The sequence below is a fragment of the Gadus macrocephalus genome, chromosome 1 (genome assembly GCF_031168955.1).
Source record: "Gadus macrocephalus chromosome 1, ASM3116895v1".
In the NCBI taxonomy this organism is placed as follows: Eukaryota; Metazoa; Chordata; class Actinopteri; order Gadiformes; family Gadidae; genus Gadus; species Gadus macrocephalus.
The window spans coordinates 7,896,157-7,922,064 of NC_082382.1; the positions used below are offsets into that span (position 1 = coordinate 7,896,157).

The following is a 25,908-nucleotide window of genomic DNA, read 5'->3' on the forward strand; positions in this document are numbered from 1 at the left end:
ATAATAAATTGGCTCAGATGCCATATAATAAAATGTGTTAGATGCCAAGACTACATGAACTACCTTTGTTTGGGAAGAAGTTATTGGCCATGGGGGGCTGTTTGCCCATCTGGGGTTGCTGTTGTGGTTGGTGATTCATCCCGGGGTGCATGCCCCCAGGCTGACCCAGCCTCATCATGGCCTGCTGCTGAGCCATGTGAGGTGGAGGAGCCATTCCCGGTCCCATGAACCTCTGCTGCTGGTGCTGGGGCTGCATGGCGTGCATGGGCCGCGGGCCCATTCCCGGCTGGCCCATCATGACTTGGGGAGGTGGACGGTGGTGGTGCTGCTGCAGCATCAGGGCGCCAGGAGGGGCCTGCGGGTTGGGCTGTTGACCGGGCATGCCCTGCATGTGGCTGGGCATGCCTGCCTGGTGCATGGAGCTGAGCTGCTGCTGCTGTTGCTGTTGTTGCTGCTGCTGCTGCTGTTGCTGCTTTTGCTGCTCCTTCTTCTCATGCTCCAGTAGATCCTGTATGAGAAGAGGCAACTCCCCGTCTAAAGAGCTCTCTACCTTGGCCATGTCAACAGAAGGAGAGGTGTGACCCCCGACATCGGGCAGCCCCAGTGGGTCCGCCCCCAGGTCTGGGTGTGGGGTGGACGGAGGGAATGAGAGGGGATCGCCTTGACCCGGGAGAGGGTAGGATATTCCCCCTAAGCGAACAGAGCTGAGAGAGGCAGACGGAGCCTGCGGTTGTGTTTGCTTGCCTGATGCACCCGTTCCACCCAGTAACATGGATACGGCCTCTCCCATCTCGTCTTTGATGACCATCTGTCCGTCCATTAGGCCTCGGTCCTCCATTTTGATTTTGGAGGTGCTGGCCGTCTCTGAGGGGGGAGCGTGAAGAGCTGATGAGGCCGACGTATCTGAAACCTGTCCAGGCTCCAGCTTGGGTTTCTGCTCCACCTTGATGTCAGCAGAGCCAGAGGCAGTAGGCGCCTCGCTCTCCGCCTCCACCAAGCGGAGCTGGTCCGAGAACACGTCCTTCGGGTCTCCTTGGTCTAGCTCGGGGTCAGTGTAGGCCAGCAGATCAAACTCGTCACTGTTCAGCAGATCGTCAAGGTGTGGGTCATTGGTTTCTAGATTGTCAAGGTTACCCAGGTCGTCATCTCCTTTGTCAGGGTCCAGGTCGAGGGCCAAGTCGTCGTCCTCCACACCGCCATCCCCAGGGGCGTCCGAAAGGCCCTCCAGGTCAGGTTCAGGCAGGTCGACGCTCGGGTCAACCTGAGGCCCTATGCTAGGCTGTGGAGGATGATGCTGCTGCTGCTGTTGTTGCTGTTGTTGCTGTTGTTGTTGCTGCGGTTGTTGCTGCTGTTGCTGTGATCCAGGATGGTTGGACGGGTGAGCGATTGTTTGTTGCGGATGCTGGCCTTGTTGCGTTGCAGGGCAAGTGGGCATCAACATCGATAGTCCTCCCTGCTGCAGCCCCATCTGTGAGTCGCCGGCCCGGTCGACCTGCATGGTATGTTGCGGCACATAAGGCGCTGCGAGGTCCTGTTGGGGAGGGCAGAGACGGGGTCTGGCCTGTGGCCCTCTGAGCATGAAATGGGGTCCGAGGGGCAACCTCTGAGCGTTGTGCCTTAACTCGATGAACTGCGGTGGGGGTCCCTGCCCCATTGGCTGCATGGCCTCTCCGGGCCCGGCCATCATGCCACGGGGGTTCACCATCCCCTGCATGGCCTGCATATTGACGGCAGGGTTGAGGTGATGCCGGGGGGGCATGGAGTCCATGCCAGGCGGTGGGAACCTCCGGGGGCCGGACGCCTGACCCTGCCACTGAGGAGGGAACGGGGGACGGCCATACATGGCTTGAGGGTTGCCGGGTCCGGGTTGTCTGATAAAAAAAAAAAAAAAAAAAAAGTGTAGAAATCTTTAGATATAGATATTTGACACAGGCATCTACTCAAATGGGGATGAACAGTTAATCATTTAAAAGTAATTTTCAGTTTTCATCAAAAAGCATGCAGATCAGAGATGATAGGTGAACAATGTTATTCGCTAACATGTAACCGATTACTGGAAGCAAGGTTTCCACATATTAGACAGCATCGAACAAGTCCCCATTGACCCAACCGCACGTTGTGAACAAGTGCCACTGTACCTCATTGCATTGGGATCCAAAACGCCAGGGGTCTCCAGAGCTTGTGGGCAGAGGAGCTTTTCCTCCATGCCCCCAATAGCCATTGGCATCTTCCTGGCCATAGCAGCCTGGGGTCCGGATATAGCAGCAGCCACACGGTCCTTCAGAAGAGTGGGTGGATTCGTTAGCCAAAGCACCAAAGCCTGACGGCTGCAACACGACTGATCCTATTGTTCCATGTGTTGAACTTGCTGTATTACCTGTGGATAAGGCGGTGGAGCCTTGTGGGACTGTGCCAGGTCTCCTCCATGCCAGCCAGCGGCGGGGTTGCTGGAGGGAGCAGCAGCCGGCTTCGCGTGCCGCACGCCCCTTAGGACTTGTTGCTTGATTAAGAAATCTCGCAGTTTCTGCCGCTGGAGGTCAAAACACAAGCAATGGTTTAGAACATAACCCAGAACTAGGCATGCCGTCATTATACATTTTTATGGCAAGATAATAGTCGAAGGGACAAATCACAGTTTGACGATTATTATGCATTCATTTATCAAAGCTGTTAACACTTATTTTGTTGGCTTTGGTTTTCAACAGTTGCTTCTTTGCGTAGATTAAGTAATTAGCACTGAATAATACACAGCTCCCCTCAAACACTCATTTCACTCTTGTGACATGAAGCATGTAACACATCCGCAAAGTATTTTGAGCTGGTGCACCAATGTAACGACTCAGTTTCCCTGTGATGGCAACCTTAATAAAATGTTGAACTCGGGTCTCAGAAAAAGAAGGCACCATAATGTCCCATGTTTTAAGAGTGAGGACAGAAACATCTGTGTAGCTAAGCCTTTACCGTTACAAACCAAGTGGTTTTAAACCACGGTTAACAGTGAAGTCGGTTAATCGCTGCATCCCTACCTGCCACTGATGGGCGGGGATATTTTCCACACCAGCATGCTGTGTACGTACCTGTCGATGCTTCTCCAACTCGGATGGGCTGAGGCCCACCAACGCAGGATCCAGCACCTCTGGCATGTCTTGGCTCACGGGCAGCGCTGGTTGCTGGGGCGATTCCGGAGGGCGGACAGATGTTGGGTCATGGGACCCGGAAGAAAGCCTGGGGTTGAAACCATCTGCTGCCATGGCTTGCTGCTGGACATGCTGCTGCAGCTGGAGTTGAGGCTGGTTCATCTGAGCCTGCTGCTGGGACATCTGAGCCTGCTGCTGGGACATCTGAGCCTGCTGCTGCTGGGTCATCTGAGCCTGCTGCTGGGACATCTGAGCCTGTTGCTGGGACATCAGAACCTGCTGCTGCTGGGACAGCTGAGCCTGCTGCTGGGACAGCTGAGCCTGCTGCTGGGACAGCTGAGCCTGCTGCTGCTGGGACAGCTGAGCCTGCTGCTGCTGGGACAGCTGAGCCTGCTGCTGCTGGGACAGCTGAGCCTGCTGCTGCTGGGACAGCTGAGCCTGCTGCTGCTGGGACAGCTGAGCCTGTTGTTGCTGGGACAGCTGAGCCTGTTGTTGCTGGGACATCTGAGCCTGTTGCTGGGACATCTGAGCCTGCTGCTGCTGGGTCATCTGAGCCTGCTGCTGCTGGGTCATCTGAGCCTGCTGCTGCTGGGTCATCTGAGCCTGCTGCTGCTGGGTCATCTGAGCCTGCTGCTGCTGGGTCATCTGAGCTTGCTGCTGCTGGGTCATCTGAGCCTGCTGCTGGGTCATCTGAGCCTGTTGCTGGGTCATCTGAGCCTGCTGCTGGGTCATCTGGTAGGTGGAGGTGCTAAGGCTGCGGCTAAAAGGAGGGGGTGCCGAGGTGTTCCCGGAGATGTGATCCCCGTTGGGGTTGGAGGTGGGGGATGCGGGGGGCGGCTGGTTAGGGTGAGGGGAACCTCTGTAGCTCGGCGCGCCGTCGGGGGCGGCGGAGGCGGGCCGCGGGGGCTTGTGGAGGGCGGCAAAAGGGTCTCTGGATTGGGGCCGAGACGGCGGTCGGGAGTAAGTTTCGGGAGACTGGAAGCGATTGGCGCCAGGAGACTGGACTGAGAAGGTGTCGTTTGACAGGCCCCCGGGGGTGAGGGGCGACGGGGCGCTGCCTTGGGACTGAGGGCTCGACGGCACCCGGGGGCAGGTCTCGTGTTGGGCCACGGCGTGCCTTTGGGGCACAGGGGAGCAGCCGTCTCCCGACTGAGGTCTTGGAGTGAGGGGAGGCTGGCCGTAGGGGTCGGAGAAGGGGTTGGAGGGGGACTGCCTGTAGGCCTCTGAGGGGTGATTGGGGGAAGCTCCGGGATGGAGCGGCCCGCCTTCCCCTGGGTGCATCCGTGGCATCAGCGGGGCCTTAAACAAACCATCACCGGACTCCAGAATTCCTGCAGGGGAGCCCGTGGCCAAATCGATCCGCCCCATCGAGGAGGAGCGGGGTGAAGGCGCGTTCATATCAGCCCGGTACTGCCCCGGGCCCGAAGGTGAGGCGGCCATCGCCGAAGGGGAGGAAGATGAGCCATATTCCGGGCGGCCCATCCCCTGCTGGCATCGGAAGGGATCCCCATAGTGGGGAGTGTGCGGAGGAGAGAAGAGCGGCTCCCCGGGTCCACCAGCCCTTGAATGAGGACTTTGCGGAGGTCCTAAGGACTCCAGAGAGCCTTGTTGCATCTGAAGCTGTTGACTCTGCTGCTGATGTTGCTGCTGCTGCTGCAGCTGCTGATGCTGCTGCTGCAATTGCGATCTGAAATAGGGATCTACCTGCTGGGCCCGCCGGGGAGTGCCAGGGGCGCCTGGTTGCATGTCGAAGGGGCCGGGGGCCGGCCGTCCCTGAGGTGGACCGTGCGGGCCAGGAGGAGGGTAACCTGAGGAGTTGGCCTGCGAGGGGCTGGTCCCGGCCTGGGAGAAGGGGGTGGAGGGCTGGGAGTGGGCGCGCGGGGACTGAGGAGGGAGCTTGGCAAACGGATCCGTCCGGATCTCGGCAGAGCCCGGGGTCTTCGGGGGCCCGTCCGGGAAAAAGGCGGAAGAGGAGCCGTGGCTCGGAGGGAAAGGGAAGGGGCTCTCCGCGGAGCTGGGCTGGGACGGGGTGGAGGCGGAGCCCGAGGGGGGAGGGATCTGGAGGTGGAGGCTTGGCCGCTCGCCCTTCACTCGTCCTGGTTCTGTCTTGATTGGCCGGCACACCTGGCTCTCCGCCTGCTTTATGGAGCAACAAGTGAGAGTTCAGAGAACAAGCGAGCCAACATTGCCCGGGAGTAGCATGCGTGCTGCTTATTGTTTCCATCAGTGGTCGGCTGTACCGTACCTTCTGTGCCTTGTTGATGCGCTGAGATGCTCGGTTATCTTTGGCCTTTTGCTAGAAGACAAAAACCACAACAAGGTCAAGCAGCCAAAAGAGTTACAAACATTAACTACAAATGATCTTCAATGGTCATATTTCGAATCACGTAAAGAGGGGAATTGAGGATTGGAGAAAAATACCATCCTTTAAATAAAACACCATGACTTTATTTCATTTTCCTAGGACATCAGCTTTCTGTGGATAAAAAGAACATGACAAATGGAATAGTTTTCCATTTGTCATGTAACCTATTTCCAAAACAATTCTCATCAGGATGAGTAGATGAATTTCCTATCTGCATAATTTGTCACGCTCATTCCATAATTATTTACTGGTACAATATCTAGGAATAGGAAAGGGAAGTCAGGGCCACCCTGCTAGAGCTGCTGCCCCCGCGACCCCACCCAAGTTAACGGTTGAAGATGAGATGAGATGACGAACAGCTAGTAGACCGTCCTGGGAAATGACCACCTACCAGAAATGGAACCTTGTCGGCCGCAGAGACCTTCCTCCAGATCTTCATGATCTGCTTGCAGCGACTCGCCCAGTCTGCGGCGGGAATAAACGACACAGAAGCTGGGGTGATCCATCGTTCTACAGAAGCATCGTCCTTTGGCTACTGCTGCTTTCCCTCATTCCAGCTCACCTGGGTAGTCCTGCTTGAGCGTGGGGAAGTTGGTGTTGGCGTAGAGCACGGGGGAGATGGTGGACAGCTCCCCCAGCTCCTCGTCCTTCTCCCAGCGCTGGAGGCTGCGCTGGTTGTAGGAGAGCCCGTCGCCCTCTACCTCGGTGGGGGTGGGGGGCGTGGAAGGGGTGGCCGGAGTCGAGGGCGTGGCCCAGGGGCTTTCCTCTCCACCGTCTGGACTGAAGAGCCCCCCACGGTCCCTAGTGACAATAGACAAAGATTAGGGAGGATGGTTTTAAGGATGAGGATCCAATGTCTTCTTTTCAGGATAAACACGTGGGAGTTTAAGGAGTGATAAGTACCGCATGTCAAAGAATGGAGACTGGGCAAGGCCGGGGAAGGTGTCCATCACTCCAGCTGAGGGCAGGGAACCTGGGAGATTTCAGAAACCAAGTTCAAGCTTAAAACTCCCAACATGAAAACAATCTTGGTTTTATTTGACGTAAATAGATAAATACATTCTTAGTGCAATATAATTTACTAGGGATAATAATATCAACATGATAAATCAATCAAATAAATACATTTTGTTAAAATAATACATTCTCAGGGTTTGTGGTGTAACACTGTATTGCATCGCTCTGCACACCTGAGAGGAGAGGTCTCTGTTGCAACGCGTTGCGGTTGAGCTCTCCTTTACTGCCCTCTAAGATGGGCTTCATGCCCTCCAGAGTGGAGCCATCGGACACCCCCAGCACCCTGCGGAAGAACTGCTCCGAATCTTGGCTCTCCATGCCTTGAGGAAGACCTGGCGCATGAAACAAACGTTATTCCCAGTGGAGACGACCACGACCTCAAAGACTTCCAACAGCTCCACCAAGACACCAATGTACGCCCCTACTCACCGTCACTTTTCTCTGCATCGGAGCCGTGAGGATCGGAGGAGGCCTGGTCCTTCATCGACGAGGAAGGCGTAGAAACTCCTGGAAAGACACGGTTAGTCAAGCGCTAATCCTCACTCCCGCGGTTATAAAAACACCACTCCTGGATAAGACGGCTGCCGGCAGAGGCCTCACTCACTTGCTCCCTCTCCCTGAGTCAGGGGTGTGTCCACCACCTCGCGCTTGAGAGGCAGAGTCGCCTCGGTCATCCCGTGCTGGGCTTCAGCTGAGGGGGGGAACCAAATAAAAAGACCACCGACGTCAGCCCAAACTAGCAAGCAGCAGTTTGATACAACTCAAATTGACAGACGCACCCTTGATTACGACATGTTATAATCAGGGGCACTGACCCTCTTGGACTGGAGGGATGAGGCCGGGTAAGGCCGGCTCCGGGGGTCGAGAAGGGCACATTCCTGGCCTCTGGACCGGAGGTATCACCACCGCCTTCTTACTCATGTCAATGAGTGTCTTGCCAAAGAACGCCTCCTGTTATAGCAAAGATGTGGGGGTGAGCGGGGTTGTGCCACTGGGTTGTGCGAGGAACACATAGGAAGAGAGGCAGAGAGGCAGAGAGCGTACCTGGAGATATGCAGGGAACATGTCCTCCAGTTTGCTCTTCTTTCTCCCCCGGCGTTTCTTCTGCTCCTCGCCCTCGGCTGGCTTGGGGTCCATGATGTTGTCCGTGTCGGGATGGGGACCTGGGGGAGAGCATGAGGACATTGAGAGAAGCCCGCCGGATGGGACAACGTTTACAACAAGCACTCTCGTTTAGGTCACCCACCCTCTTCGATAGTTCTTTCCAATGGCTGTCCGTCTAAAGTGGTCTCTCCAGCCAGCTGGGCGAAGAATCCTTTCTTGATCCTCGTGTGACATTTCCTCTGCCGCACCATGAAGCCCCCGATCCCTGAAAGACAAGGATGAGTGAGTGAGTGAGTGATATCGGAGCACGGCGCCCAGGAGCCTACAGCCGGTATATTATTGTAGTAAACAGCGCATTGATTGTACTGGGGCCTCACCAGGTCGGTAGGGTTTCCTCTTCCTCTTCTTGCCGTCCTCCGTCTCCTCTGCACCTCCCTTGACTCCGTCACAGTAGCCCAGGCCCTCACCGCTGCCCTCCGCTCCCAGCTCTCTCTCGGGGGTCCCCGGTGGCTCCATCTTAGTCTCACAGTCCATCGGCTCCACTGATACAGACGGTGGGGAAGAAAAAATGAAAAAGGAACATAAGGGGCGAGTTCACAAAATGGAAGCCACACTCATAGAGACGGGATTATAATACTTTGTCTGTTTTGTTTGTCATTGTGTGTCTTTATGATTTGGGTTTTCTGATCGATGAAGGCAGAGCGCCGACCTTTGCCCTCGTCGCCGTCGCCGCCGCCGCCGTCGCCCTCTTTGAGCTCCAGGCCGTCTCCGCCGTCCCCACAGAGGCCTCCGAGGCGGGAGCGCCGCTGCCTCCTCTTGTGCAACGGGGACATGGAGATGCTGCGCAGCAGGGACATGCCCGACTCCGTCAGCCACACGCCCTCCAGCCGGTAGAACTGGGGCTCTGGAGAGACACCGGGTGTGCACGGCGGTACGTTTGTGTTTAGAGGAATTTTCCAAAGCGACTTCCGACCATTCATGCGCAGTCACACACACACACACACACACACACACACACACACACGAGGGAGGAGTCGACCTCGCAGGAGCGACAGCCAGCTCGTCAGGACCAGTGAGGGTCCATTGGTCCAAACTAGCAACCGGAAGGTTGCTAGTTTGGTCCCCGGTGTTGACTGGTAACCGGAAGGTTGCTAGTTTGGTCCCCGGTGTTGACTGGTAACCGGAAGGTTGCTAGTTTGGTCCCCACCTAGGAGGTGGGGACCAAACTAGCAACCTTCCGGTTACCAGTCAACCCGCTCTACCGCCTGAGCTATGGATGACATCAACTGAAATAAGCAGACGTACTCGACGTTCCAACACTCGTGTGGCCAACTCACCTGGCTCCTTGATCTTTATGGAGGCCATGATGGCCGACTCCACCACTACAGAAATGAAAGAAACATGGTATAGAGGTGAGGGGAGGTTATGTTGTTGGGAGTATGTGCACAAATCCTTCAAGTCTTTGCCCCCCCCCTCCCCCATGTATACACATCCGCCGTGCAGGTTCAGCCACTTACCTACGGGCTTGGGGACGTAGGGAGTGCAGGAAGTGCACGCAAAGCCCTCATCGGAGGCCTGCTCTACCTCGTCCTCCGTGTACAGACTCTCACACACGGCATGGACCCATCTGTACGAGGGAACACACACATACGTCTCAACACATGACGATATCATACGATAAGGATGCGTTCCCCGGCCCTCTTCACTCGGGGGGGGGGGGGGGGGGGGGGGGGGGCGCTCCGTCTGTGCACTGTGTGTTAATGGGGTGCCCACCGGTCGCAGTGCTGACACTGCAGCAGGAGCTCCTCCTCCATGAAGTTCTCCCGGCAGACGGGGCAGGTGACCAGGCTGGCACAGGGGCCGCAGTGGGTGTAGTTGTTCTGCCACTCGCAGTGGAAGCCGGGGGAGTGGGAGGCGCACTGCACGCAGCTCACACACCTGCGGTCACATGCAAACCACATGTTTATTATTACGACGCGTGCCAACGCAAAAAGATGTGCAGGAACCACAGTTTGGGGGGGGGGGGGTTGGGACACGTTTTCCATTGTTGCCCTAGACAACGGAGAAGGAGAACTGGGCCGTTGACGCGGGTATGGCTTACGTGATTTACATAATATTCAAATTGCCATGCGTTCATTTCCATTTGTCCTGGATCAAAGGAGCCAGTGAGAGGGTTTGTTGTGCCCTTACCATTTACACTTCCAGCCGCCCTTGGGGACCGTGTGCAGGGGCGGGTCCAGGCAGTAGGTGTGGTAGCTGACGTCGCAGTCGTCGCATAGCAGCAGGCGCGACGGGTCCGAGGCCTTCCCGCACACCTCGCACACGATGCACTCCAAGCAGCGCCAGCCCTTACGGAGCATCATCTTGGTGATCTGGAGAGGAGCGTTGGAAGGTTTAAGTGATCGAGTGAGAGAGGGTATATCAGTGATGAGAGTGAGTGATATCAGTGATGAGAGTGAGAGAGGGAATGATATCAGTGATGAGTGAGAGAGTGAGTGATATCAGTGATGAGAGAGAGTGAGTGATATCAGTGATGAGAGTGAGAGAGGGAATGATATCAGTGATGAGAGTGAGAGAGTGAGTGATATCAGTGATGAGAGTGAGAGAGTGAGTGATATCAGTGATGAGAGTGAGTGATATCAGTGATGAGAGTGAGTGATATCAGTGATGAGAGTGAGTGATATCAGTGATGAGAGTGAGTGATATCAGTGATGAGAGAGTGAGTGATATCAGTGATGAGAGAGTGAGTGATATCAGTGATGAGAGTGAGAGTGAGTGATATCAGTGATGAGAGAGAGAGTGAATGATATCAGTGATGAGAGAGTGAGTGATATCAGTGACATCAGTGATGTGAGTGAGAGAGTGAGTGATATCAGTGATGAGAGTGAGAGAGTGAGTGATATCAGTGATGAGAGTGAGTGATATCAGTGATGAGAGTGAGAGAGTGAGTGATATCAGTGATGAGAGAGTGAGTGATATCAGTGATGAGAGTGAGAGAGTGAGTGATACCAGTGACGGGAGTGTTACCTTGCTGTTCACGCAGTATGGATGGTAACACTGTGCACACTGAGCACAGGCCAACAGCTGTCCCTCGGCTCCCTTCCCAAAACTGCCACACACGACACACATGTCCTGGGAAGGAATGAGGACCACGGGAAACGGGGGGGGGGGGGGGAGAAGATAACATTTGTGTTACGAACCACATCTTCAGTTCGCGATCTTTCACGTCATTTTGTTCTCGACCCGGCAAATGCCAGCAAATGTCACGAGTGAATGGGAATGTGAAATGGCAGCGCTGTACCTGGAGCAAGACAAATTTATCAGTGTTTGAGAAGAGCACCACGGTGTTCTGCATGGCCTCGTCTTCCTCTTCCACCTCGCCTCCCTCTTCCTTATTGTGTCCAGTCTCTTCGGTCATGCTCAGCTGTTGGGAGGGCAACGTCATTATTGTCGGTGTTGCATTGCAAACACGTCAAATACAGAGATGCACTGACACTCAACATACCAGGAAGGCGTCAATGCAGGAGGCCATGGCTTTGAGGCGTGACCTCCCACCGCGCCCCCGCCCTGCACCAGCTCCTCCACCACCACCACGAGGTCGCCGCTTCCCTGGGAAACCGCTACCCCGCCCCTGGGGTTCACAGGAGGAAAGAGGCACGGTCTGGTCAAAGGGCTGTGGCTACACTCGGCAGACACCGTTAGATATCCCCTCCATGGACCGCGACGTGTTGTGCAAGGCTAAATCTAGAGAAGAACACATACCTGTTTGATCCGCGAGCGCCCGGGGGACCCTCTCCGTCGCAGCTTCTCGCCGTCACATTTATGCGGCTCAAAGGGCAGCGAGTCGTCCGTCTCGGTGAGCAGGGAGTCTGCGCGGGAGCGGCGCGCCGGCAGTAGGCAGAAGTCCTGGGGGTCGGGCTCCGCCGGGGACCCCAGGAAGCCACTGCTGCTGCCGTCGCCGGGGCTCATGTTGGAGGCCTCGTCCAGCAGCTCCACCTTCACCTGCCGCTCCACCGGCTCCTGCTTGATCTTCACCCGGAGACACTTCATCGGCTCGCCGCCGTCCTCGTCGTCATCCTCCTCTTCCTCCTCCTCCTCCTCCTCGTCTTCCTCCTCCTCTGACTGAGGCAGCGCTCTGCAGTCTGCCTCGTCGGCAGAGGGGCACCCCTGGGTGTCGGCTGGAGCAGAGGGGGGCCGAGGTGAGGCGGGGGAAGGAGGGCTGGACCCCAGACATGGAGCCGGCTTCTTCTGGTCCTCCCGGTCGACTGCCATGGGTTCAGAATCCTCCTCATCCTCCTCATCCTCCTCTTCCTCCTCAGGTGTGGATGTTGATGGAGCCTGATTGGATGGTGGGGCCGTGGTGGAGATGGTTCTCTGTTCAGCGCGGGTGTCCCCTCCCTGCATCGCAGGCCCCTCCAGCTCCCCAGGGCCCTGCTGTGAGTCCGGTGTGGGCCTCACGGGAGACTCGGTAGAATGGGTCCCGGCCTGGGGAGGAGAGGCTGGGGACTGACGGCTCTCCGACTGCCCTGCCGTCTCTTCTACAGCGGGAGCACAAGTGGCCTCCTGTTCTGTTCCTCCACATTCTTTTGTAAGATTGAAAAGATTGCACGTTTATATTAGTGTTTGTGTCTATGATTAGATACACCATCAAATAATATCCTGCCCGTGTCAAGAGTTCAACGGAGGAGAAAAGAATGTGTCATTTGTATAATGGCTCTTGTGTTTACCTGTAGCCGGAGCAGCGGGCTGTTCCGAGATGACCTCCTCCGGTTCGGGCTGCTGCTGCTCCACCTTCTTACTGCTCTCCTCCACTTCTACCTTCTCAACAGCGTCGGCTTCAGACCCTGAATAGACCCATAACGTAACAGAATTACGCACAATAACAAATTAATCAATGAATACCAAGACTACAGGTCAGATAACACAAACCACAAGCAGCGTTAAGGTTAGATGGCTGATGTGTGCTTTTGGCATACCCAGCTCCATGGGCATCTCGTCCTCTACAGCCGTGGTTGTGCGTTCCTTTGTGACCACTGGTTCATCCGACGGCTCGGTTGTCATCTTTATTACCGCGTTGTCCTCCTCCGAGGCCTCTCCCGCCCGGGTCTCTGCTGGGTCCAGCGGAGGCGGAGCCTCCTTACAGAGCAGACAGGTGTACTTATCGCCTGTAGACTCTGCAGCCGCCAATGCACATTCACTGTGCACATGCCTTAAAAGAAAACAGTACAGTCATGAGAAATGCCTCAAGGATGTAAATTCAACCGATTACAATCCAACCCATTAACCGTGGTGGTGGTGACGCTACAAGGATCTGGGACTGACCTGTGGCACAGGCTGCAGCTCTGCAAGGTGACAGATGGGGAGGCCGCTTTACTGCACACAGCACATTTGGAGCTCCGCTGCTGCTGGCAGTCCTCACACACAGCGTAGTTATCAAACCACTGGGTGGAGCCTGGGAGCGCTAGCCCACGGACGCCACACTCTGAGCACACTCGGCACCTCTGGGGAAGGACAGGCCATTCAAAAGGTCAACAACAAACCAGATATGTACAGTTCAGGTAAATTATCAACAATGATTGATCATTTGGTTTCAATATATGACTGAACATGCAGGCTTACCCTGCATTTCCAAGGGTCAGAGGGGAGGGTTTCCATGGCTGGCTGGAGGCAGAAGGTGTGGTAGCCCTTATCACAGGCATCGCAGACCAACATCTTTGTGTCTTCCCCTGGATTTCTGCAACGTTTTAAAAAACAGGTCTGCATTTTTTTCTGATGCAAAGCCAAAAAAGCTCAGAGCCAGTACTTTTGCGAAGAAATATCGGATGCAAATCCGATGCAAAACCGCTAAAGGTAGGTTTTTTTTTTAAACAATGGAGGTCTGGACGGAGAGAGGGCGTGTCGACTCACCTGCAAGTCTGGCACACTTTACACTCCGGGCACTGCCAGCCCGACCGCTGGATGGGCGTGGCTCCGATCTCAAGACAGGCGGCGTGGTAATGCTGCCCACAACCGGTACAGAACAGCAGGTCCAGAAGGTCCCCTGCAGAGTCGCAGACGGCACACCAGGCCTCCTCGCCCACTGTAGGAAAGAGCGCACCGTTAGCACCGTACAACATAGGGTGTGAGCGGACATCCAGAGTGAAGTGAACGATGCGTCTTCTTACCCAACTCTTCTGCCTTGTCAATGTGCTCTGAACACAGGAGCGCAAGCTTCTTCATGGACAGAAAGGAGCCACTGGCTGCCGAGCAGGGGAAGTGGTAGAACCGGGAGCAGCCCTCAGCATGGCATCGTATCGTCGCGCCCAGCCGCTTACAGTATTCACAATGCTGGGGGGGGGGGTTTGAAAAAGAGGCTGTTTCTACCCACTTCCTTGCGATGGTTGTCTCCCCTTATTTAGTTATGTGCTTGTTCGCAAATGTTAACCATCAAAGCGGTCACGTACCCGTTGTGTCCCTGAGATAACAACCGTGTCCACATCCTCCAGTTGGTCATTCTCCAACCGCTTCACTCCCTCCGACCACACTGCACACCAGTGATGGACCCAACATCCCCCTGTTCAACCAAACGCACCGCAAAATTCACCTCTCAGCTCCACATACAAAGACAAGTACATAAAACCGGTGAAATGTATATCAAGTGCGGGAACAGGAAAAAAGGATAACTTCATATCTTTGACAACTCACCCGAGTCGTCAAAGAGTGCTGCGAGGCAAGAGGAGTCGGAGAATCCGATGGAAGACAGGTCATCGTTCCCAGGCCCTGGGAGGGAAGAAGCGGTGGGTTCCAGGGTCGGCGGATCGGAAGATGGCCTAAAGTGTCGGAGTTCCCGTTGTCCATGAAGGCTGCGCTCTACACAGTTACAGAGTGCACAGGCCCTCGTACTCTCCCTGTACAACACAAGACCAAATGTTTGAACGCATTTACAAACAACTCTCAACATTAGCTAAGGTTTTGGAGAATACTGTTTTTAGGTGTCATTACTTGGCCGGGACTTACACAAATGTGCTAGACATGGCGGGCGTAGCGCCAGACTTGTCATCCTCAAGAGGAATCGTCTCCGACTCCTCCCCAGATTTGAGAGACTGCTTTGCAGGGGCACCGTCATCAGCTGGGAAGGTGTTTAAAAAAAGTTCCAATGAGAAATGTCCACACACACACACACACACACACACACACACACACACACACACACACACACACACACACACACACACACACACACACACACACACACACACACACACACACACACACACACACACACACACACACACACACACACACACACACACTACCTGTTGGTTCCGAGTCATTCTCTTCGCAGTTTGATTTCTGCTCATCCATCCCCTCTATCGAGTTTGACCTCCTTTAGAGAGATCTAGAGTTAGAGACAAAAGAAGAATTACGATTTGTGGAAAATAATTTACATTCCCAGCCTCCAAACATTGAACACTTAATTTCAGGAATTTGAATGCAATATATTCCATCTGACCTTAATAAATAAAGCATTGAGGAAACAAACTAGAAAAGCCAATAAAGCACTATCTTTTAACTTCACTCAGGGGTACAAACAACTTTTAGGTTGCCCCATTTGTAAGATTTGCAAAGAAATCCGCAGATGAAATAAGACAGGGTCGAATGAAATTCAAAGTCATTAAAACGTATAATCATGCATTACAATTTATTCCATTTAGATAATTTCCGTACGAGTTAACGTTAACAGTGCCAATACAACGCGTATTGCTCGCAGTCACCAAAGAACGAATATTGCGCCAGCTTTTCAAACACAGACATCGTTAAAAGAAATACTGTACCATTGGTATATGCGTGGAACAATGCATAACCCAATTACTTATATTTACACCACCAATTAACAACCTTTCACAAATGAGATGTTGTTTTGATCCATAACACAACCATAAAACGGGGTACACAAAGACAACACGACTTCCGTATGAACACCTTCCTGTTGCCACAGTGCTCATTTCGTGTTGAACTATTGCGATGTTTAACGCAGTTCCGTCCCCCGACATGTCCATCAGACAACCAGAGCATAAATAGTTATTTACTCACTCCAAACACGTTTTGACTTCAATGTACGTGTTTTAAGAATATATATGGTAAATATAGCGAAAGTGCGTTGGACAACAGGGCAATGTTTAGCCATGGCCAAGTAGAAGTACAGCAGGTATCATTCCCTTGCATTGTGTGTAAAAACAGATTCAAGATAGATATATAAGAAAACAGACCGATTTACAGCCTTCCCATGCATTTCATAATAACTTAGAGAAACGTACATTGGGATGATTTAATCAGCCACAGTACATAGATCTATTCAATACGTGTGGTTTCCCGAGAAATGTGGATCATCGATTCAAACCATTCTCCAATAGTCCTCCTCGGGGTTAGTATAGATTGAAGCGGGAGGAATGGTTACAACCTGGGAGAACATAGCCCCAATACTACTAATACGATCCTAAATCCACCAGATGGATCGTTTCTGAGGACCTTGTGCGTTTATTTCTCTCAATTCTCAAATCCCAATGCACCAGCAAACAGAGTGGTCACAGCAGAAACTCCCAACCCACCAATAAATAGAACCCTAACCCTAACCCGGTGAACCTAGACCCAACATTTAAATAAACCCTGACCCGGTATGAAGGGAAACCACCGTGTACGGAGAGGATCTCTCCAACACAACCCCCAGTAGACTGGGTGCAACGTTTGTAAATGTTCATGTAGACAAATACAAGTTGGTCATGTCAATTGCAGGATTAAGATTAGCCTTCAGCCACAGATTGTGTACCGTTTTGTGTACGTCAGAAGGTGATACACAGGTGCATCTAAACGAAAGATACGGTGGATTATAAATAGTACGACATTAAAGTGGGCAATCCGTCGCACTGCTTAGTGTAAACACTGACTTCAAAGGATTGGTCCTGGGCCAGCAATTAGCCGGGCCCAAGAAGCTAACAACCATCGCATCCCATATAGCTGCAGACTGTGACTACTAATGGTGAAACAAACAAGGGAATGTTAAAGAACAACCTATATTCTATGTGAATATCTATAAACTATCTATAAACCACCAAGCTGGGAGTCTGCAAAAGCATTAACACCAAGTTGACAATACGATAGCTAAGCGTTAGCTCTCCAGCAAGTACACACGACCCATCTCACAACTGTTAGCATAGCAAACATTAGACGGGTTAAGGTCAGAACGGTCTCTTTGCAGGAGTTTAAAAGAGGTTCATATGAAAACGACTCACCTTACAACCCAAATGTGGAGTCCTCATACATCAGTTTAACACGGCGAACCACGCAGCTTCACAAAACGTGGACGGTTTTCTCATGTTATGTACCGGGCTAACGTGGCTAGCCGGCTCTGGGAGGAGTGGGGGAAGTGCGGGGCTGGTAGCAGGCTGATCCGCGGGGCTAGCTCCACAGAGCCGCCACTAATCCCTTATCTCCAGCCACGCTACGCTCACTTTGCCGTCAGGTCCATGAGCTCCGATCCGATACAAAAATGTCCAAATCAAGGAATCCCAGAATGGAAAAAGTCCAACCGAGTTGATGCAGTGTTAAAAGCCTCCTTAGCTGCTCGGCTAAGTCCTTGCTTGGTGTGAACTAGCCTGGAAGCTAGCTCCCCAAGCAGCTCAGGAATCTCTCACGCCAGCAGGTCGCTGCTACGACAACTAACTGCAAGTTTGCACTAAATCGTCCGCCAGACGATGTGTCTAAAAACAAAAGTGGACGACCATCGGTGCATATTCATATCCGAGGCTGTGTGCGCTGTATCCTGGCTTGCAGCTACTTGGCTTTGCAGCTCAACTTTGCCTCTGGTACCCTTGTATGGGTCACCATCATCACTTCACTTGCGTTGCGTCGCGTTTGTTTGCGTCGCGTTGCGTCATATTTGGTTGCGTTGCGCTGGGTCGCGTAAACGGATCGGCGTGCAGACGCAACTTTGCCTTGCGTCTTTACGCCGATCCGCGTCGGTAAGAGGTTAGCAGTGGGGCTAGTAGTGCTAGCTCCGAACCACTTCGTCAAATATATCTTTAAGCACATCGACTGTAGCGAACATAATGGCTGTTATTGGGTTGATGTAACTATGAGCTTCGGTGGGACTGAATCGATATTTAAAATTGTAATATGTCAACATTCATTATGTTAATGGGCCTAAAGATTAAAATCGGTTGTTGCGCTGACTGATGGGATACGGTGGAAATAACAGATATCATATCAGGTCGTTTGATTGTCGAACATAGGGTAGCCATTTTATTAGACAGTGGCACAGGACGATCAGATTTACAGCAGTATACCACATCTGATGTCATACGAGGGGAAGTTACATGTGTGCTGAATGTCTCTAACCTCAATATTCCCTATTCTAATCCGTCTGGTGGTGCTATTACTGTGTTGACTTTGGTAGACAACTCGAGTCGCTACATATGTTCATATTCATTCATTAGGCACGAAATAATAGTATCAAGCGTTTTGCCGATCTAGCCTCATTAAAACAACTTGTAATCGACGCTCTATTTATTGCAACAAGATCACAATCAATCATAGCAGTGTCTCAAAAGCTCTGTTTAATCTTTTTATCCGAAGGTAGGTCCTTCTGTAGCGTGTTATTGTGAACCGCCCGTGGTAGGCCTAGGTCCTTTATCTGCGTTTCCCTTCCAAAATGAACACGATAATGATTTATCATATTTATTCATTTTAAGTCGTACAACTTTGTTAGTCACAATGTCATTCTGTTTTCAGCTCTGACCTATTATTTGAACCGAAAAGGCTTGATCAGAGATTTTCGTTAGTTGCTGTCGGATTTCATCTCTCTGGGGTCAACAATAGGTATATAGGTCAAGTTGGCCTAACTATGGTTGAGCATTAGGGCGAAGGTGCTAGGCCAGCAGTATTCCTTGTATCCTTTTGTTCAGATCAGCTGAATAAATAATATCCTATAGATTGGCTTCAAGATATTCTTCCAGTGAGTATTTCAAATTTACCTTATTATTATTATTATTATTATTATTATCATTTATATATACATTCCGTTGGTCTTTTGTCTATTGATTTCAATGCGATTTTTTTATTGGATTTTTTGTGGAATTAACCCATCATCAATCCTTATTTTCTACACTGAAAGCATTTAATTCCATGGTGTCAAAGGCTGATGACAACAGATGGTTTTGGTAGTCTGAGTACCATCATTCAAAAGATAAGATTGATTTCTGTAAAGGAAACCCGGACTCAACTATCGGGCACAAGGTGCAATAGGAAAGAGAGGGCAAGAGTCCACAAATCAACGATGAAACACACATAAAGCCCTTTTTTATTATCTGAATTATAATATAAAGAGCTTAACAGAAAAAGCATCTAATCAGATGTGATTTCTTAAACATGTCATCTATTTCCACAACTTAGAGGTAGACTGGGCATTAGGCAGCATTAGGCAGATTTTAATAAAGGCACTACCATTATTACTTAACTTGGTTTTAAGATTGGACTAGATCGTTTGGTGTCTTGACTGGTTGGAAGAGAGTGACTGTGCAGTGATTGGCCATTCAACGTAAATAGAGGGAGGGATTACCTCAACCAATTTGTCCTATTGGCCTGATAGGGTAATGGTTGGTTTCCCATCTGTCTCTTGTAATAATCCTCAGCCATAGCAGCTCTCCACAGCTGTCCACCACCAGCACCAACTAGAACAATAGATAGTGTGTTGTTGTGTAGTGTGCAACACCTCCACCCGACTTTTATTCATGTGACGCTCCCCAGGGGTTATGGTTACAATTGTCAAAGTTGATGTTGGTAGTTTGTATTTTGCAGGTGTCTTGTTGTGAATCAAAACGGTCTACATGTGATAAGGAAGGGTAAAATAATGCTTCTACTCCTTTAAAATCAGCAGAATCAGCATATTTTAATCTGTTCACTTCCACTATTTGATGGAACTATTTGAACTATTTTGAAATGTAAATCAGATAGGCTATATGTGTTTTGAGGAGCACTCTTTAAGAGTGGGGATTTTCCTCTGCTTATTGACATCATCGTTTCTCCCCTGCAAGTGCAGATTAACCCTTGAGGAACAGAAAAAACACATTTTTTTCATATTGAATGCGAGTAGAAGTAGTATTAAATACTAAAACACTGTGTCCCTGAACCCAGTGGATCATCCTCTTAAAATCTTCATGTAATTCAACTTGTGCCACAAGAGGGTGTAGGTGGACTCAATAATTACTTGTTTCGTTTTAAAAGTAGGGGGGGAAAGGAAAAATAGTAAATCAAGCATTTATGTGCGCAACACATTGATCCAGGGCCAATTGGTCTTCGAAAAATCATTAGAATTCATATGGCAAGAGTTTACAAAATGATCCTAAAATCCTGTTCTAACATTGCTGACACAGGGTGGCATACAGTGCACTGAAGAATATCACGTCTGTGTTATTCATTAACTGCTTTTTCAACCAGATCCTTGTTCTGCCCTTCAGTTATAATGATATAATTGTTTACATATTTTAAAGGATTTGAAAGAGCAATTCACATGGTATGTAACTTTTGAATGGATTGATTTTAAGGTATACTCTTTAGTAATATAATAAGGAGGAAAAAACATGCCATTAAATCATTATAATCAATCTAAATTATTTGCAAATTTATGAAGAATGTACAAAAATAAAGCTTTTATTGTTTTTTAAATGCATTATCCTCAAAGCATTAGAATAACAGCAATTATTTATATTTTGTCACGTTTTAACAAGTTACAAATTGTACAAGTAGAGACAGTGTCTGGTAAGAGCATTTATATGATATCAAGTCTTTATAAAATAATATACTTTTATCTCATACAATTATATCTCATGTTTTATATTACTTATGAATTCTTTAATATACAAGACAAGGCAAATAACAGTGATTGGGAAGGCATTTCATGCAACAGCCTACACTGCAGGAAATCAATGAAATGGAAGTTACTCGTGCAATATGCTTGTGCTTATATTCATTGTGATTAGGGATGGAATAACCTTGAGTCCAGGAAAACTTGTCCAAAACTGTACAGCAATCTAGCATACCAGTGTATGTTTGATACTTCCTCTTTAATGTCCATTATTAAAGTCTCGTTGCTTGAAGTGTCATTTTCACCATATGTACCTGCTCTTCCATTAACCGAAGTGTTCATATCAAAGTCTTTCGGATACTTCTTAGCGTAGCTCTTGTCTACTTCGGCTGGCCCTTCTCCTTGGCTCTCCTCCCAAAGCAGTTGATAGATAGAGAAAAGAAAGCGAACAGGTCCAAACGCCCAGTGTGCAAGTTTGTGGTCTTCTACCACTGCATAGGTGGATGCCAGCACCCCATCAACAAACACAGTGCCATCTTGTGTCAAGGGTGAGTAGATGCCCACACCGTCCTCTACTGAAATAGAGATGATCCGAGAGGGTCGCACTCGGTCACCCGCCCCATGGACGAGAACGTAATCCCCTTTCTGGGCTCGGCTAGCGAACCTAGCCTTGTACTCTCCGTGACAGAGGTTGTACTGGGCGGCGAGGAAGACCAAGTGGTGGGGGGTGAGGACCAGTTGGTTGCCGTCTTCAGTCTGCAGTGCTAAGAAGGTGGACCGGCCCCGCGGCTCCCGGTGCAGAAACAGAATGACTGGGCTGTAAACCACGCGGCCTGTATCAGACATGGCCATGACCCGGTCCCCGAGAACCAGCGAGGCCAGGGTCTTCTTGCCCCCACCAGGAGTACTCACCCAGGCCCCGCCAGGGAAGCATCCGCCTTTCTCCACCGTCACGGCATGATCTGGAACCAAATCAATAACATGAATAATAACCACAGCGAGGAAATAAACATGTCCAAAATCCAACCTCATCCCACATAATACAACACCCGGTCCTCTGCACAATATGAATCAGAATCAGAACTCTCTGCGTCTGATTCTAACGCTTCCCAAACTCACCAGCCTTAACCGAGCAATGGATGTGGTACTTGGACTCATAGTGCACCCAGTCGAAACCGGCCTCCACCGCCAACTGAGCTAGAAGGCCGTACTTCTCTGTTCTCCTGTCGTCTGTGGTGATGTCCACAGCCCGGCCCTCGTAGTGCAGAGAGTCTGCCGGGTGGTGACCGTCTTCATCCCAGGCCTCAGTGACCCGCAGGTGTACCCCAGGCCACTGGTTCAGGACAGCGATGGCCAGTCGGTTCAGACAGTCCTTGCAGCGCTAATGAAAGAACCAGACGGAGTGTTTCATACAGTGTAATGTGCCGAAAGACACTTTGTGTTCCCAATGCTATTTACAATTGACTCATTAAGTCACTTTTGTTCAGTGGTATTTGCTTCTTTACACAGGTCACAATGAGGTAAGGGTTACAGGTCACATGGAGGATGCCTATAGTTAGAGTAAGAAGGTAGATATTTGGGTTTCAACCACAAACCTTGCATGTTAAAATTCGGGAGTCAGACAGCCTAACCAATAAACTTTCCACTACAATATCCTGCCCTCTTGTATTTCTATAATATTTTTTTAAATAGGTTCAGCAGACATGAAGACTAGTACTTTGTCCAAGAAAAGTGTAGCCTACCTCTGAGACATTTTTAATTACTTTGATATCAAAGGAATGACAGCTCGAGATAAAGAAGCATACAAAGTCGATGGGAAACATTTGTGTACAGTTTGTGTGATATCTCATCACTTTGGCTCTGGTTGCAAGCAGGTTTGTCACTTGACATCATCACATCAATTCCTCCTTTATCCCGCTAAAGGCCACCTCAAGACCTCCTTTCTCCTACATTCTCAACACAAGAACTAAACTACTGTAGCTAGCTTGGCACATGCTTTGGTCTTTTTATGTGAGAATGAATCAAGGCCTTTCTCCCTGGTTTTTCCTCACAGTTTTTCAATGTCATCCCTGTAGCATTTGATCAGAAATGTGCAGCAAAGTTATTCCAACGCCCACATGTGACATAATGTTGCACACTGTGTCAAAATGAACAGGACAATAACAGGCGGGAAAGTGATGTTGTTATCCAAGATGCGTCACAAAAAATTAAAGCGGAGGTTTTCAGTCTGCACTGCCCCTGCCTTGTGCTTTGGCAGTCAATACATGGGTTCCGAGAGATAGAGAGAGAGAGCACGAGAGAGATAGACTGAGAGAGAGAGAGAGAGAGAGAGAGAGAGAGAGAGAGAGAGAGAGAGAGAGAGAGAGAGAGAGAGAGAGAGAAAGAGAGGGAGAGGGAGAGAGAGACCGAGCATTAGAGTGAGTAGTTTGGGTGAGAAGGAGACCCTGCCAGTGAAGAGCCAAGGTTGATCCTAGCTCACAGGGCAGAGGGGAGGAATGTATGGGCATGGTGTTGGGAATGTAACAGCAAGAGTGCGAAAGGGAGAAGGGGTAGCAAACAAACTGGCAATGCCATTGAGGAGAGGCGTTTCATTGTCACAGCTACAATAGCGGCTTTTCCGACGGTGCCATTACTTCAGCGAGTGGGAATTCTGTATAGGCGACCCCTCACAGCTCCAAATGACACAAAGACTGTCTTTCACATCTGGGCTAAAGAGGGGCACATGCACACGTACACACTCTCAACACACACTCACAGCCCTCATGTACACACTCTCAACGTGCTCACACTGGCCATCTGAAGGGCACACACACACAGCCGATGTGCTGTCGCTTGAGCGTCACAAGGGCACACACACACTCTTAAAGCCTTCTTGCTGGACATCTGAAGGGCGCACACACACACACACACGCATACACACCCTCTCTTAACGTCCTAACACGGTATCAGAAAGTTCTCTCACACACACGCACACGAACACACACACACAAACACACTCTCTCGTCTTCACACTGTATCAGAAAGTTCTCACACACACGCACACGCACACACACACACACACACACACACACACACACACATTGTATACAAACAATCACAAACTTCAATGCAAAGCTTCAACCACTGACTTGTCTTTTAAAGGCTTGCCACTTTGCTGGACTCGATATTTGTCCAGGAACTAGTTGCTTAAATAAACAGCATGAGTCCAGTTTCTCGTGTATGCCTCACCCAGAACAGAGGAATAGTTTTATTACAGATAACAAAGACTTTGGTTAAAGATTAAATGGAAGTGTTCTTTAAAAGGGAACTCGGTCTCCTGGAAGGTAGTGTTGGATTACATCCTGATCTTCTTATCTTGTGAAAAGGGAGGGAACAATTATACACCCTGTGTTAAATATTTGTTGTACGTTCAAGGTCTGACAAGGTCATGAACTTATAAAGTATATGACAGAATATGCGGCCGGTTGTTTTCCAGTTAAAGCCTGAGTGAGCTAAAGAGCCCTGCAGGTTAAAGCAGTGTGAAATGTGCTCCTTGGTTTATGGGAAATGGAGTTAATCTGTCATCCAGCCGAGGACTGGCCTGTAGTTTATGTGATAGCAATAATTAGAGCATCTTTAGTTCGTCTGTAAACAGTTATCCTCAGCCTTGTTCAGTCAAATCACAAGGAAACGCCAACGCGTGACCTTTTGGATAGGTCAAAAGTAATAATCCACCCGGGTCATTCATTCAAATTGTTAATGAACGAAAATGACCATGAGTCCTCTCACCTTGGTCATGAAGCGGTCTGCGTTGGTGTTCTCCTCATCCTTGAAGACCACATCGGGGTTGTAGTTGCACACCAGCTCATTGAAGCGCTCTGAGGTGCGCGTGATCTTGCCCTCCGCCCGGCCGCTCGCTCCCAGGTTCTTCTCTGAGAAGTTGGGGACCGTCTGCTTGTAGTGCATGGCCGCGAGCTTCCTGTGCCTGGGCCGGGACCCGTAGCGAGGCCCCGGGCCACATCCCTGGACCAGCCAGGTGCACGCGCACATGGTGAGCAGGCCCAGCCGCGCCGAGTGGGCCCACCAGGACTTCTTCATCGGGGAGGGTTCAGGGGCTCAGTGGGGCGCGGTGCCAACGAGGAGGGGGGGACAGGAGCTGGGCCTCATTTGAAAGGGGGTTGAATCTTCATCCGAATCATGGAGAGAAAAAAAAAGGAACTTCTGAAATGAAAAGATAATGTTAGGTTTATATTGTGGAAATTTGAAATTAGAAAGAAATTTCAATGTTATATTTGTTTTCTTGTTATAGCCTAAATATATACCTACTGTAAAATAAAAATTGCAGTCCAAAGAAAGTAATTCATTGCTGATAACTCATACTTATATTCTGCTGTTAAAATTGTTTAAAAAGAAAAAAGTCTCCGCAGCCACCGCAATAATGGAATAATGTCAATATTTCACAGTATAGGTTTAATGCAGTTTTCAATTTACAACATTGCAAGCAGTCTACACAGGTCCTTTGGAAGTAGGCTACCTGTCTTGACGCAGGTGGATTCAGGTGACTTACCACTTCACTCACTGCGCGCCGAACAGGTCCTTTCTAGAAACTGCGCGCATTTAGCCCAAATGCCGCCGTGTAAAAAGGTCTACACATTGCCCGGACATAGTCTACTCAAACTATTCATCCTTTTTGAGTTGTGCCTGGCTTAAGACTTTAAGTTAGACTGTCCTCCGTGGCGTGTCAGTGTCCCTGGCCACCGCGCACCAGCCATTGGACCTTATTAAAGCCTGACCAGCAGCCCTCCCTTCCTCTGCGCGTTCCCACCGCCACAGCGCACGCCTCCAGCGCCAACGCAACAGCGTCCTCGATCATTAGACTACTTTCATGATTCTTACTTTGATGTAAAAAAAATTCACCGTAACATTGGCATATGTAATCTCAGTTCTAATATAATATTAATTAGCAAATCAAATGTTTTTGATTGAACACCAAATACACTCCAAGAAGATGTTGAAAATGAAAGCATGGATATTCTTTATGATGTCACAGGTTTTCGCAAACGTCATCCATACATTCAGAAAAGAGCTCAGTGTGCTGGTCTGTTGTGGCTCATAGTCCCAGTCTAACGTCTACTGTTAAGGTTCATACACTGTATTATCAGCCTGAGGTAAAGGTGAGGAACAGCGTCAGATCCTATTGTCAGCCTTGACTCTGTGACATCAGCCAGGCTCTCTTTTGTTTCTCATTCAACTAGGAGATCCAAAGTGACGCAGGTGATCTCTGAACCAAGTGACCCAAAGATGACCTCCAAGCTGGAAACACCCAGCGACCTTGTATTATTTCCAGCTCAACACAATAGGTGGGAATAGAGGATTCATCCAAATAATTTTATCAAGAGATTATTGTCATGGCGGGTGACAGAGGATAAAGGAAAGATTGAAAGGTCTCTGGCGGCATGTCAAATCAT

The 25,908-nt window shown here is 50.2% G+C and overlaps 2 protein-coding genes across 5 annotated transcripts in view; both read right to left on the reverse strand.

The window, feature by feature from the left end:
- Positions 1-17,522, reverse strand: part of kmt2d (lysine (K)-specific methyltransferase 2D) — a 33,995-nt gene extending 16,473 nt beyond the window's left edge. For 2 of the 3 annotated variants that reach the window (XM_060064596.1, XM_060064578.1), the window contains exons 1-35: positions 16,893-17,522; positions 14,919-15,001; positions 14,620-14,731; positions 14,308-14,510; positions 14,067-14,176; positions 13,788-13,950; positions 13,531-13,702; positions 13,243-13,357; positions 12,946-13,124; positions 12,600-12,832; positions 12,351-12,467; positions 11,386-12,206; positions 11,129-11,254; positions 10,925-11,047; positions 10,651-10,755; positions 9,814-9,995; positions 9,397-9,561; positions 9,141-9,250; positions 8,961-9,005; positions 8,333-8,527; positions 8,001-8,165; positions 7,766-7,888; positions 7,564-7,682; positions 7,335-7,470; positions 7,124-7,210; positions 6,949-7,026; positions 6,693-6,851; positions 6,406-6,475; positions 6,065-6,303; positions 5,894-5,967; positions 5,383-5,433; positions 3,078-5,276; positions 2,378-2,530; positions 2,139-2,278; positions 64-1,871 (exon numbers count right to left, since the gene is read on the reverse strand). In XM_060064596.1, coding sequence (XP_059920579.1) covers positions 64-1,871; positions 2,139-2,278; positions 2,378-2,530; positions 3,078-5,276; positions 5,383-5,433; positions 5,894-5,967; positions 6,065-6,303; positions 6,406-6,475; positions 6,693-6,851; positions 6,949-7,026; positions 7,124-7,210; positions 7,335-7,470; positions 7,564-7,682; positions 7,766-7,888; positions 8,001-8,165; positions 8,333-8,527; positions 8,961-9,005; positions 9,141-9,250; positions 9,397-9,561; positions 9,814-9,995; positions 10,651-10,755; positions 10,925-11,047; positions 11,129-11,254; positions 11,386-12,206; positions 12,351-12,467; positions 12,600-12,832; positions 12,946-13,124; positions 13,243-13,357; positions 13,531-13,702; positions 13,788-13,950; positions 14,067-14,176; positions 14,308-14,510; positions 14,620-14,731; positions 14,919-14,967 — 8,926 coding nt within the window. In that variant the 5' untranslated portion in view covers positions 14,968-15,001; positions 16,893-17,522. The remainder of the gene's footprint in view (positions 1-63; positions 1,872-2,138; positions 2,279-2,377; positions 2,531-3,077; positions 5,277-5,382; positions 5,434-5,893; positions 5,968-6,064; positions 6,304-6,405; positions 6,476-6,692; positions 6,852-6,948; positions 7,027-7,123; positions 7,211-7,334; positions 7,471-7,563; positions 7,683-7,765; positions 7,889-8,000; positions 8,166-8,332; positions 8,528-8,960; positions 9,006-9,140; positions 9,251-9,396; positions 9,562-9,813; positions 9,996-10,650; positions 10,756-10,924; positions 11,048-11,128; positions 11,255-11,385; positions 12,207-12,350; positions 12,468-12,599; positions 12,833-12,945; positions 13,125-13,242; positions 13,358-13,530; positions 13,703-13,787; positions 13,951-14,066; positions 14,177-14,307; positions 14,511-14,619; positions 14,732-14,918; positions 15,002-16,892) is intronic. The other variant, XM_060064585.1, reaches the window with a different exon arrangement.
- Positions 17,523-20,278: 2,756 nt separating this feature from the next.
- On the reverse strand, positions 20,279-25,268 carry dhh (desert hedgehog signaling molecule). Of its 2 annotated transcripts, none has more exons than XM_060064628.1 (4): positions 25,008-25,268; positions 24,230-24,658; positions 21,581-21,842; positions 20,279-21,423 (listed from the first exon to the last, which is right to left on the reverse strand). In XM_060064628.1, the coding sequence occupies exons 2-4, from the start codon at positions 24,536-24,538 to the stop codon at positions 20,633-20,635; spliced, it is 1,362 nt and encodes a 453-aa protein (XP_059920611.1). In that variant the 5' UTR covers positions 24,539-24,658; positions 25,008-25,268; the 3' UTR covers positions 20,279-20,632. The 2 variants fall into 2 exon arrangements, with proteins under 2 accessions (XP_059920611.1, XP_059920602.1); XM_060064619.1 differs by having other exon boundaries at positions 24,230-24,661; positions 25,008-25,267.
- Between the last annotated feature and the right edge of the window lie 640 nt (positions 25,269-25,908).

Coding starts and splice junctions, on each gene's coding strand:
- dhh (XM_060064628.1), bottom strand. CDS start 24,538: ATGAAGAAGTCCTGGTGGGCCCACTCGGCGCGGCTGGGCCTGCTCACC. Junction 21,843..24,229: donor CAGACCGCTTCATGACCAAG/GTGAGAGGACTC, acceptor TTCTTTCATTAG/CGCTGCAAGGACTGTCTGAA. Junction 21,424..21,580: donor CCATTGCTCGGTTAAGGCTG/GTGAGTTTGGGA, acceptor ATTTGGTTCCAG/ATCATGCCGTGACGGTGGAG.